Source organism: Phodopus roborovskii, unplaced genomic scaffold (assembly GCF_943737965.1).
Source record: "Phodopus roborovskii unplaced genomic scaffold, PHOROB, whole genome shotgun sequence".
In the NCBI taxonomy this organism is placed as follows: domain Eukaryota; kingdom Metazoa; phylum Chordata; class Mammalia; order Rodentia; family Cricetidae; genus Phodopus; species Phodopus roborovskii.
Window position 1 is genome coordinate 1828544 of NW_026126448.1, and position 13084 is coordinate 1841627.

The 13084-nt window shown below is 37.9% G+C and overlaps 1 protein-coding gene across 8 annotated transcripts in view; it reads left to right on the plus strand.

Moving 5' to 3' along the window:
- The window catches only part of Tut4 (terminal uridylyl transferase 4), a 112016-nt gene extending 102468 nt beyond the window's left edge, over nt 1-9548 (plus strand). For 5 of the 8 annotated variants that reach the window (XM_051188420.1, XM_051188415.1, XM_051188413.1 and 2 more), the window contains 4 exons: nt 567-667; nt 2560-3007; nt 7613-7771; nt 8851-9548. In XM_051188420.1, the coding sequence (XP_051044377.1) occupies nt 567-667; nt 2560-3007; nt 7613-7771; nt 8851-8921 (779 nt within the window). In that variant the 3' untranslated portion in view covers nt 8922-9548. The remainder of the gene's footprint in view (nt 1-566; nt 668-2559; nt 3008-7612; nt 7772-8850) is intronic. The other 3 variants (XM_051188417.1, XM_051188416.1, XM_051188419.1) reach the window with 1 other exon arrangement.
- The last annotated feature ends 3536 nt before the right edge of the window (nt 9549-13084 follow it).

Here is a 13084-nt window from a genome sequence, read left to right on the forward strand (position 1 = left end):
TAAGACCAGCCTGGTCAACAAAGGGAGTTTCAGGACAGCCTGAAACCCTGTCTCAACCACCCCCAAAAACAAACAAACAAACAAACACCCCCCCCCCCACACACACACACACAAGGTGGAAGGATACAGCTCAGTAGTAGAGCGCATATGCATATGTAAGGCTCCGGCTTTGATCTCAGCATGCAGGTGGGGTGAGAGTAGTGGTGCACACAATTGACAGACTTGAAATTTATTAAGTCACTGGAATTTAAGGTTGTAGTGTAGAGTACTTGCCTAACATATGAAATCCTGCATTCAACTTTAGTGCCACAAAGTAAGTACCATTAAAATAATCTTTAGTTTATTGATTTCTGTTTATTCTTACTTTGATGTGTTGTTTGTTTCAGACATGGTCTCATACTGTACCCCAAGCTGCCCTGGAACTCACTGTGCATTGCAGGTCTTGAATTCACAGAAATCCTTCCACCTCAGTGCTTCAAGCATTAAGAGTATAGATATAAAACAACATGCCTGCCTGCTTTTTCTGTACTTCTGACTCTTTTTTTTTCTGTGATGTCTTCTCTTAGCAGCCCAGCTGGTCCGAAACCTTGTCAATGCTCAACAGGTGGCTGGTTCAGCCCAGCAGCAGGGTGACCAATCCATAAGGACTAGACAGTCTTCAGAATGTGTAAGTACTCTTTTGCCTCTGAATGAGTTTGACAGGAAGAGAGCTGTTGTCTCTGATTCTTTACAGCTATAATTTTGAAGTCTTTTCCTAGCCATAAAAGTGTACCAGTAGCCAGGCATTGTGGAGTCCACTGACTTGTAGCCCCTAATGTCTACAGGCTGAGGCAATCTGATGGTTTAAGATCACACTATCTCCTAATCCCCATCCTACCCCTGCTTTTCTCTGTGTGTAGCCCTTGCTATTGTGGAACTCTCTCTGTAGACCAGGTTGGCCTCTAAACTCAAAGAGATTCACCTACTTCTGCCTCCTGAGTGCTGGGATCTATTTCTGCCTGGTTATTCTAGGAACTTTTTCTTTTTTTCCCCCTTGAGACAGGGATTCTCTGTGGCTTTGGAGGCTGTCCTGGAACTATCTCTTATAGACTAGGCAGAGATCCACCTGCCTCTACCTCCCGAGTGCTGGGATTAAAGCATGTGCCACCACCACCCGACTCTGTTTAGTTCTTCAGATATGTACAGATATGTACAGTTTTCTTTGGGCCCCCAGATCACCCCAAGCAATACTGGCTTGAATGATCCCAGCATCATATTTGCACAGCCTGCTGCCAGACCAATGGCAATCCCTAGCCCTTCTCATGATGGACACTGGCCTTGTACTGTGGCCCCAAATTCCCTGGTGAACAGTGGTGCTATTGCTTGTTCCACTAATCAATATAACACATTTATATTAATCTGTGTTTTGTCTTGTGGATTTTTACCTCTTCCATGTTCCACCTCCTGTTTTTCTCTCTGTGTCCTCTGGCATCTCTCCTGTGCCTAGACTAGTCCCTCTTTCTTCTGCTTGGAAGTCCTGTCTATCTTTTTCTGCTTAGCTATTGGCCACTCAGCTCATTATAAAAACCGATCAAAAGGTACCTTAGCAAAGATACATCTTCACAATGTGCCAAAAGATTATTCTTCAACAGATACATTATTCCCTTACCTGTGTCCTCTATTAAACTTCTTTCAGGTTTCAGTTACCTTAAACAGTTAAGTGTTTCCATGCCCATATACCTTCAGACATTTTATTCCTGCTGCTAAATATTCTTCTCTGTATCCTCTGCCTTTTACTGCATTTGCTTCTGCTTACCTTTTAGTCTCATTTTTAAAGGTTACTTCCTCTGGGAAACTCCTTGATCTCTACATTTCCTGAAAAGTGGAAGTTAGTTTTTCCTGTTTATCATTATATACTATATTTGACACTTTTTTTCTCCTTTTCTTTTGGGATAGTCTCAATATGTAGTCCATGCTGGCCAGGGCACAGGATCTGATTTTATTCTCCTACCTACCCAGACTATAGATACAACATACTATTGTTCTTGCCTCTCCAATCACAGTAATAATCATTGTACTCTATTGTGATTCCTTGTGTAATCTTTTTCTGCTTCCTGATTTCCTTGTCTAGTAAACTTTTAAGCTTCATGAAGGCATACATGTTAGTATTGTATTTTAAGTATCTAATAATAATGCCTAGTGTACACAGTTGTTCAGGGGACTAAATGAAAGTGGCTGTGAGTTATTTATATGTTTGTTTGTAGTTGACAAAGGAAGTAGTTTGTTCATGATGGGATTGATAAGTGTGTGCTCGCTTCTTCTGTCTCTGTCTCTCTATCTGTCTCTCTCTCTTTCTCTCTGTCAAGAAAAGGGCTTATTGAACCATTACCCATGTAAGAGAATTTGAGTACCTTGGGGAAAATTTTACCTTCATGTAATAGATGCTATTATTTGTTAATTAATATGTATCATATAGTTCTATATATGCTGTTTTAATGAAATAATTGTTATGTTAATCTTCATTTTTAGGAAATTAAGGTGTTCATAAATTAATTTTTAAAATTGTCTTTTTTCCTGCAGTCTGATTCACCATCTTATTCTCCTCAGCCCCAGCCATTTCCACAGAATTCCCCCCAACCATCTGCTATTCCCCAGCCTCCATCTCAGCCAGGATCCCAGCCTAAGCTTGGCCCACCCCAGCAGGGAGGCCAGCCACCTCATCAGGTTCAGATGCCCTTGTATAACTTTCCTCAATCACCACCAGCTCAGTATTCTCCCATGCACGGTATGGGATTATTGCCAATGCACCCGCTCCAGATCCCTGCCCCAACATGGCCCATTCATGGCCCAATGCTCCACTCTGCACCTGGCAGTACCCCCAGCAATATTGGCTTGAATGATCCCAGCATCATATTTGCACAGCCTGCTGCCAGACCAATGGCAATCCCTAGCCCTTCTCATGATGGACACTGGCCTCGTACTGTGGCTCCAAATTCCCTGGTGAACAATGGTGCAGTGGGTAATTCAGGTAATTTTCCATTTTTCTTCTTTTATATTTGACTGTTAAAAGGGTGGGTGGTTGGTATAATTGGTCAGACCTTAGGTAAGAATGAGACAAAAGGAAGAATTGTATTTATGGAGATAGAATGTACAATTTAGATAAAAGTAAACATTGTAGCCTTTGGATACATATTGTCAAGATTTGAAACTTGTCTGCCATTTATTACAAAGTCTTGACATTATCTCTATGCATTTGTTTAATCTCTACAATAAGGATATGAATAGCATCTAACAAGAATGTTGAGAATACTAAATGAGGTATACTTGAATATATTGGTCTTTTTACTGGTTACCTTTTCACCTTCACTTCATTTGGTGTAGGTACTATTGGTACTCATTTTATAAATGATAAAACTGAGAGCCCACTGGGTGTGGTATTGTACACTTGCACCCCCAGCACTCAGGATGATCACAACTAGCCTGGGCTAAATAGGACTCTGTCTCAAAGAACAAAAGTAAAACAGAAAGCCAGGCGTGGTAATGCATTTGATGCCAGGTTGAGCTAAATGAGATGCCCCTCCCCCTAGGGGTGAGGGGTAAGTTGATAAGTAATTTAACTGTCATCAGTTAGTATGGTAGATTCAAGATATAGACCAATTAAGTTTTTTAACTAAGCCGGTGCTCTACAGTGAGGAGTGGTTCATTTACTAATGTCTTCTGTCCCTTTTCTTCCTCTTTTAATTGGGAGAAATGTAATAAAAAATGTTTTAATGTAGGCTTAAGCAAAAGGGTAAAGAAAGAAAGATGCTCAGAGCAAAGTAACACACACCTGAGAGCTTGGGTGTCAACTTTTTAAAGCAAAGTTGCATAAATTGAGACATACCCAAGTGTGAGCATGGGCTTTTCAGAAGAATGGTCCCCGTTTCTTTCCTCTTTTTGTTCATTCTCTTTCCCTTCTACCCCTTACTTCTGCTTCACAGTGTGGCCTTCAACTCATGGCAGCCCTCTCATCTCAGCCTCAGTTCTGCTGCCTTGTTGCTTGGCTTACAAAAGTGTGCCATCATACCTGGCTAAGGGGCAGCACATTCAAAAAGCATTTAGTACAATTAATAAACAGTTTTTTCTGATGTCTTAATAAATACACAGATTTGAGACATATAATAATAAAAAATTTAAGGGTTACTTAATATATTACTATATTATATTTGCCCATTTAAAAATAGTTTACTTGCTGTATTTGCTGATTTTATATCTAGCTTTGTAATGATAACTGTCTTCATCTTAAATACTATTGTAGGAAATTTCAAACATACAAAATGAGAGAGTGGAGTGAAGTACCACCAGTTAACTTAATAGTTACCAATAATTTTTTTTTTTTTTGGTCTTTTTTATCTGACCCTTTTCCACAGTTTTAAAAGAAAATGTCAGACAGTGGGTCAAAATTGCTTCTAAATTTCAGGTTGAGGTAGTGGGATTGCTAAACAGGTACATGCCCTGCCACCTGACTGAGTTTGGTTTTTTAAGATCTGTTTGGTGGAAATGGGGACCAGTCTTATCACTTCCTCCACCTGTACATTGTACTCTGGGCACTGGTGCACGCACACATAGTTAATATAGCCTGAACAACAATGAGACTTTCCAGAGATACAGACACATTTTCTCTGTTTCTCCCATATTCCTCCCCTTTACACACTCCTGCCATCCCACTCGACCCCCACATATGCACAAAGTTAGGTGGGGTCAATATGTTTCCTCTACTAGGAACTTTCTTCTTCTACTAGGAACTTTTTCTTATTATCTACTTAATCATTCTGAAGTATATTTTGTATAGGGAATATAGACAGACAAAAGCTTTAAAGGAGGTCGGTTGTTTTAAGTTTTACTTGATTGTTTTTGAGACAGGGTGTTACTGTGTAACATTGCCTAGCCTAGATTTTATTATGTAGATGAGGATGGCTTCTAACTTGAAGTGATCCTTTGCTTCTGTTTGGATTACCAGGTTCAGTCTTTCCCTTTATTCATCTTCCTTCCTTCCTTCCTTCCTTCCTTCCTCCCTCCCTCCCTCCCTCCCTCCCTCCCTGTTTTTCTTTTTCAAGACAGGATTTCTCTGGGTAGCACTTAGTCATGGAATTCACTTTGTAGACCAGGCTGGCCTTCAACTAAGAGATTGGCCTCCCTGAGTTCTGGGATTAAAGGCACTTGTACCACACCTGGCTCCTTTTATTAATTTTCAAAGAAACAGTAGAGATCTTTCCAGTGAAAAGTATTATTTGGATTTTTCTTCTGGTGGTTTTAAGAATTGAACCTATGTGATTGGCATGGTAGCACATGCCTTTATTCCCAGGATTGAGGGAGCAGAGGCAGGCAGTTCTCTGTTGAGTTCAAGGCCAAGCCTGATCTATAAAGCAAGTTCTAGGACTGCCAGGGCAGTCCTTAGTATTTATACCACAGCGCTTGTCTCATGGTGTTAAAATCATACTTGTGTGCTCAACCCATCAGACTGAACTTCCTACTACTATGACTCTTTAATACAGTTCCTAATGTTGTGATGATCCCTCAACCATAAAATTACTTTCTGTGTCACTTCATAACTGTAATTTTGCTACTGTTATGAGTTGTAATGTAAATATCTGATATGTAACCCCTGTGAAAAGGCTGTTCAACCCCAAAGAGGTTTTGACCCACGGGTTGAGAACCACAGTTCTAGAGTCCAAGAATTGTTTTTTTGTCTGAGTCTCTGAAATATTTAGATTAGTACCTGATGATATTAGATGCACTATTTATGTTCTATGTTAATACTAAGTAATAATTCAAGTGTTTGGTTTATACATATGCAACTCATAATATTAAAGCTGAAAATATTCCTGAGTTAAAGTAGAAGGACTAAGTGGGACTATGTTAAATTGAAAGTTAGGTTTTTATTTGTTAAGAGATCACAAATGCAGTTACCTGCCACCACAATTATGTAGTCAAACGTCTCAAATTAGGGAAATTGCAGAGGTCAGCATATCCCTAGTGCAATGGATGAACCTTGAAAATTAGTATTTTATTAGAGTGGAAAATTGTGTAATTTTTCTCCCCATGCATTTATTTATTGTTATTGTTGTCTGAGATGAGGTCTGTTGTGTAGCCCTGTCGCTTCAGGAACTCAGAGAGTCATCTGCCTCTGCCTCTGGAGGGCTGAAATTAAAGGCGTGCTGACATATTAGTGTTATATATTTGACTGTGAAATTGAGCAAGGAAATTTTAATTTATCCTTCAAAAATATCTTTTATGCTAAAATAATTCTCAGTTGGCCATGATGATACCTAATTCTTATTTATTTAGCAAACTCTGAGCTCTTAAATTTAGCTGTTACTTGTAATGTGATTTTCTAAACTTTGTAAACCACAGAAGACTGTGAACATGCAGCAAATACAGTCTTTTACATTCTATATCTCCTAAGAGGCGTCAAAGATTAGAAGTATCTTTCAGTTATTTTCCTGAATGAGAAAAACAACTAGAAACATCCAGTTTTGGTGGCTACTGTACTTTGAAAAACACCAGACTTTGATAAGATTTGCCATAGGTTAAACTTGCACATATTAAAACTTTGTGTGTGTGTGTGTGTGTGTGTGTGTGTGTGTGTGTGTGTGTGTGTGTGTGTGTGCACGTGCGTGCATGTATGCATTGACACCTCATGTTTGGTGGTCAGAGAACAACTTTCAGCTCATTTTCCCCTTCCACTGAGACTTTCTGGAATCAAGCTTAAGCTGTTGGAAAAAGTTCTTTTATTCATTTTTGCCTGAATCTAACATATGTGTGTATTATTGTTTATTGTCTAAAGCTGTGTAAGCCACTTAATTTTTTTTTCTATCATTTACAACCTGAGGTTCAAAAGAAAGCCATATCAATTTTCACAACTGTAATTTGAAACTTACGTATGATTGGTTCCAAAACCCAAGTTTTCAATCATAGTACCTCAACCTTTTTGTGAAAGTTTTTTCCAGTCCTTGGATTCTGGCCTGGTTGACATTACCATATTGGTAAAAGCCTTTGTTTTGTAGCATCATGTATTAAAATCCTTTGATATGTATATTCCCACCTACCTGACCATTTCTTCATCCTACTGTTTGTTGGATTGTTTTGTGCATGTGTGTTGGTTTTTGCTTTTTGAGACAGGGTCTCTCCCTGGCTGTCTTGGACTTATTGATTCTTACAGAGATCCACCTGCCCCTGCCTCAGGTGTTGGGATTAAAGGATTAAAGGTGTGTGCCACCATGCTCAGCTTGACCATGTCTCCTTTGATCTCTCCCATGTTGCTGTTATTTTATAATCCCAAACTTTCTGTGCTTTCTTACATCTCATCCTTCTCTCTAAAATGCCTGTTCTGCCACCTTTGTCTGTTCTTGAAAACCTCCCAACCTCCAATTCTAGACTAGCCATCTTTGGTGTAAGTGACACATTGTTGTATACAGCATGTATTCAAGTAATTTGAACAAATAATAATGCTTGGTTCTTTAAAAGAAATTTGGTCACTGAATTTGGTATAATACATAGTTGATGGTAAATATTCAGTATGTCTCTGGAATGAAGGAATATTTGAATTAGTAAACTGATGTTTAAAATGTGGCTTTCTTTTGTTTGAATGCAGAGCCACGCTTTCGAGGACTAACTCCCCCAATTCCATGGGAACATGCACCACGTCCCCATTTCCCCCTTGTCCCAGCTTCGTGGCCTTATGGTTTGCATCAAAACTTCATGCATCAGGGAAATCCAAGATTTCAGCCCAACAAACCCTTCTATGCTCAAGGTACCAATGCTTATAAATCAGTTGTCAAGCTGGGTGTGTATCATTCTATCTATGGTGGGAATCTAAGTGAAGGGCAGAATGTAGGAATTCATGCATTCAGTAAATATTTATTTAGCGCACTGTATGAATATTCTAGACTATGTGTAGTGCTTGTTTCCCAAGCATGAGTAAAACACAATGTCCAAGCTTGCAAAAACAGACAAAAAGTAGGAGTTTAGAAGTTAACAGTGTCTTGGTCCTTTACCAAGCAGTGCATGGTAAAGAGATTGCATGTAAATTCTGTCTTGTAATATGAGAATTATGCTTATTCTAGAATTTAGAAGAAAGGAAGGTATTCTTAGTGAAGGAAATACATGCAGAATGTAATGTCACTGAGTTTTGGCTGACAGGAAAAAAGAAGTAATACTAGAGAAGGGAGGTGAATGTTATTGCTAGATAGGGAAGGACTAAGGCCATTTTATCTAACCTTTTACTTCAAAAGTATCTGCCTCAAGAGGGAATAACCTTCCTGATCTATAAACTGCTGGAAACTTGCATAGTATAGAGCTGTGGTACTCAACCTGTGGGTTGTGACCCCTTTGGGGGTCAAATGGCCATTTCACAGGGGTTTGCCTAAGACCATCAGAAAACACAAATATTACAGTACGATTCATAACAGTATCAAAATTATACAATCATGAGCAATGAAGAGTCTTATGGTTGGGGCCACCACAACATGAGTGAACTACCATAAAGGGTTGCAGCATTAGGAAGCCTGAGAGCCACTGGTAGAGTAAATAGCAGGACTTTGACTACGTTTGGGTTTATCTCTCTTGAGCAGAGATCTAGAGCTGAGGAAGTTCTTTCAGTTATAGAAAATTGTTCAGTTTTTCTGCGTGTGGGGTTTATTTCCCTTGTCTCTTGTCTTTTTTTTTTCTTTCCTTCATATACTTATATTTGCCTCCCCCTCCAAATGTTTTATCATGCTTTTATTACAAGAATTTTTAAAGCACTGTATAACTAATTACAAATGTATTTTAAGGAGTTATGAGGTAAGTTAGCCACAAGCCTTTCAAGTCTGCTGTCTATGTTATTTCCAGCAGACAGATGTGCTACCCGTCGCTGTAGAGAGCGTTGTCCCCACCCACCAAGAGGAAATGTGTCGGAGTAATGCCAGCCTACAGCAACCAGCCAATCCTGCTGTCTCAAGGGTATCCGTACCTCAGTGTCAGTTACACTCAGCAGAAAAGTGACATTTAAGGAAAGCAAAACAAATCAGGTCCTGATTTAAAATTTTAACACATTTAGATAGCTTATTTAAATTCTAAGACTGTTTTTAAACACTGTATTATTTGTATATAAATATGAACTATAGTTTTTACTGGTATCACTAAAATGTGTGATACAAATTTCATCTATTTTATTACCCTATTTTTAAGGGAATTTTATGTTTTGTTTAACCTTGATGAATTGTATAAAGAGAGAATTTAAAAATTACATTCTTTATTTTCTATTAGCTGTATTCATACTTTGGTTGCTTCAGACTTTATATATATTGTTCTTAAGGATTAGGAAGGATTTCATGTGTTTTAAATTTGACACTTCTATTCTTTACAGAACCTTGTAGTGCCAAAAACTTTTTAAAAGGCCAAAAAAATAAAATAAAATAAAATTACAACATAAAGATTCAAAATTTTTTTCTTTTTCATACTTGTATGTTGAATATATTCAAACTTGAATGGAAAGTTTTGTCTGTATTTGAAGTTCTATTTTAAGTTAATAAATCTTTTTGACAAGAGTCAATTTGGTTAATTCATCTGGTTTAGATGATAGGAATACATTGTAATAATGGAAAGGTTTTACTCTTGGTGGCTATTCTAAATCAGATGTTTTAGATATTTAAAGGTCTTTTCCTTCATTTTATTGGATTTTCACAACTACCATATGAAGGTGATAGAAGCAGATGCCATGTCCATTTTATCGTTGAAAATGGAAACTGAAGAGCAGTGACATGACTCAAAGTGGTTCTTTTGAGGACTGGGTTGTAGTTGAGTTACAGAGAGCAAGACACGGGGTTCAACCCCTAGCATATCTTCCCTCCAGCCCATTCCTGCCCCTGCCCCAAATAAATCTTTGTTGTTGTTTGTTTTTGTAGACAGCGCTTCTCTGGCTGTCCTAAAACTCACTTTGTAGTCCAGGCTGGCCTTGAACTTACAAAGTTTCTCCTGCATCTGCCTCCCGAGTGCTGGGATTAAAGGTGTGCGCCGCCATCACCTGACTCAAAATAAATCTTTTAAGAAGAAACTAAAGGAAAACGGTTTTTTTTTTTTTTTTTTTTTTTTTTTTTTTAAGTGAAAAACTAGTATGTGCCAGACTGTCCACTGTGATGCTTCCTGGAAAGACAATTGCCAGGATGGTAACTGTTTTATCAATACTTATCACTCATGAGCCCTGTAGCTGCTGGGATGTAGTTTGAGAAATATACCAGGGGATGACATCATCATTGTCCAAATATCAGTTTGCTTAAAATTAGATACTGTCAATCTATTTGGCTTCTTGTTGCAATTAGCAAACACAGTAAAACAGGAGATGTGTGAGTCTGGGTACTGGCAGAATATATCATACCCTTATAAAAACATATACGGTTATGAACCATACAGAATTGTGGGTGCTGTACCGTTTTATAATGGGAAGTACAATAGGTTTGATACATGAGCTTCACCATAAACCTGTAGTATATAGGTAGTTATGAGATGACACATGTAGTAGGAATTTTCAGCCCCATTATTATAGCCCATAGAGTTCGCCATCAAGCAAAATGTTATCATAAAGTATATGATATATTAAGATTCAGTCCTGAGATAGTAGTGACATTTTTAGCTAATTCTTTTACAGTGAGTTGTTTTTTTCCTCAAGTCCCTTAATTAGATGGGCCAGCTGGAACTATGGATGTTTGCAGAAACTAATAGTAAATAAAATTATTTATTTATTTTTCGAGACAGAGTTTCTCTGTGGCTTTTGAAGCTGTCCTGGAACTAGCTCTTATAGACCAGGCTGGTCTTGAACTCAGAGATCTGCCTATCCCTGCTTCCCATGTTCTGTGACTAAAGGCGTGTACCACCACTACCCAGCTAAAATTTAATTTTTAAGGATAGTATATTATTTTTGTTCCGCTTTCTCAGGTATTAGTTAAATAAGAGATTGCCTGAGCTCTTGACATATTTTTCACTTGAGAGACATTTGAAATATTCCTGAAATGTAGGTGGTTGAGGGTGTCCTTACCATATTTAGAGCCCCAATGACAGGTATATTTACTGTTGGTTTTTTTATATCACAGATTCAGTATCATTCAGAATCTTGGAGTCATCTCTTTTGTTAATAATAAGCCTGATCCTCTTGTACTTTTAAGTAAAAAAGTGGAGCATCGGTGCAATCCTGGCATCATTATGGAGATGGAGGCAGGAGTATTAAGAATTAAATTCAAGGTTTGTCAAGCATGATGGTATATTGGGAGGCAGAGGCAAAGCAGATCTTGAGTTTTCAGCCAGCCTGATCTAAATATCAAATTCCAGGATAGTCAAGGTTATATAGTAAGAGCTTGTCTCAATCAGCAAGAAATTCAAGGTCATCCTTAACTACATAGAGTTCCAGACCAGCCTGAGTACAAAAAAAAAAAAAAAAAAAAAAGACTGTCTAAAAACAGATAATTCAATTTTTAAGCATTCAAATTTTTCACCTGGAGATTAAGAGAATGATATTCTTTTCACTGTTCTTTATGCTTTTGTATATAATTGAGGTTTTTCACTGAAAATAGAAAACCAAAGAAACCCTTTTAAAAACTCCAAAAAGGCAGTATGTTGGGAGTTCAGCCCTCCCCTCAGCTCTTCTGAAGGCAGCTTATTAACCTAGGTTTTAGTTCTATGACAGTGTTCCATTCACTGATTTTGAACATATCTGCCCTTCAGAGTTTGCAAAACTTAACCTGAGGAACGGAATTTGCATAATAGCTCAGTTGTTTGAAAACAGTTAACAGTACAAAAAATGATCAGTCATAGAGAACATATACACACTTAAAATCATAATTATTTTGTGATACAATTTTTGTGCCACTTGACATGTAGGTGCTTTTACCTTGGTTCATTAAATAACTCTTAATAGCTGCATGTGGTGGTACACTCCTTCAATCCCAGTACTTAGGAGGCATAGGCAGGTAGATCTCTCTCTCTGCCATTCTGGCCTATATACTTAATCAGTTCTAGGCCAGCCAAGGTTTCATAGTGAGGCCCTGTCTCAAAACACTAAAAAAGAAAAAAAAAATTAACAATAAAATGTGTAATTTGGTTAGTCCTCCTCACATAGACAATTTTGCTGTGTGTAAATTTTCTCCTGTAAATAAAATGCATGCATATTGATGGCAAAATAATGATGTTTGTTTGTAGATTTACTCTGATAGGGTGAGTGAAAGGATGAAAGTTTTTCAAATTTTCAATTGTGCCTATATGTCGGGAGCACAGGTGTCCTGAGTCTAAAAGAGGGTGTTCAGTCCCCTGAAGCTGGAGTTACAGGAGGTTGTGAGCCACTTGAAGTAGATGCTAGGAACTGAATTCAGAGCTTCTGCAAGAGCAGTATTCACTCTCACTGAGCTATCTCTCCAGGCCCAAAAGTTCTAAAGGTCTGCCTTGGTTCCCAGATAAAATTTAAACTCCTAACCCACTTTCCTTGTAAATGATAATGTGATGTGTTTACTGAAAGAAAGGGTGTTAAAGATTAGAGCTAGCAAGATGGCTAAGCAACTAAAGTGCTTACCTTCCTTGATGAAGAAAACAGGATGTCACTTTTATTTCACTTATTATTTGGGTGTGCATAGACAAAATAAAATGTAAAACAGTAAAATCCATCAAGTAAGAATTGTATTATCTGGTGAACTTGAATCATTCCAGTGAATTGTCATTAAGTATACGTACAGACTTTATAAAAATGCTTATGTGCTACTTTAACAAATACAGCAAGTTAGGGAACTGATGTCTGTCCCCTTGGCTAGTGAGGCACTTTAGTATAGGAAATTAATTTCACTAGACTTAGAAATTTAAATGACAACTGTTTTTCCATACAAGAAAGCCTAATTTCAAGATTGCTCACAAGACTAAGAACAGTTACGTAAAACACTAAAAGAAGCAACTTTCATTTTCCTGGTTTCATGTTTCTCTTAAGTCAATATGCTCAAATATAAAAATGAACAAAACCTTTTGTTTTCACTTTTAGTATTCTGTATATGGATGCATGATTCATGTGAAAAGTGGAAGACTTCTTTTCCCCTCATACAGTATCCAGGGA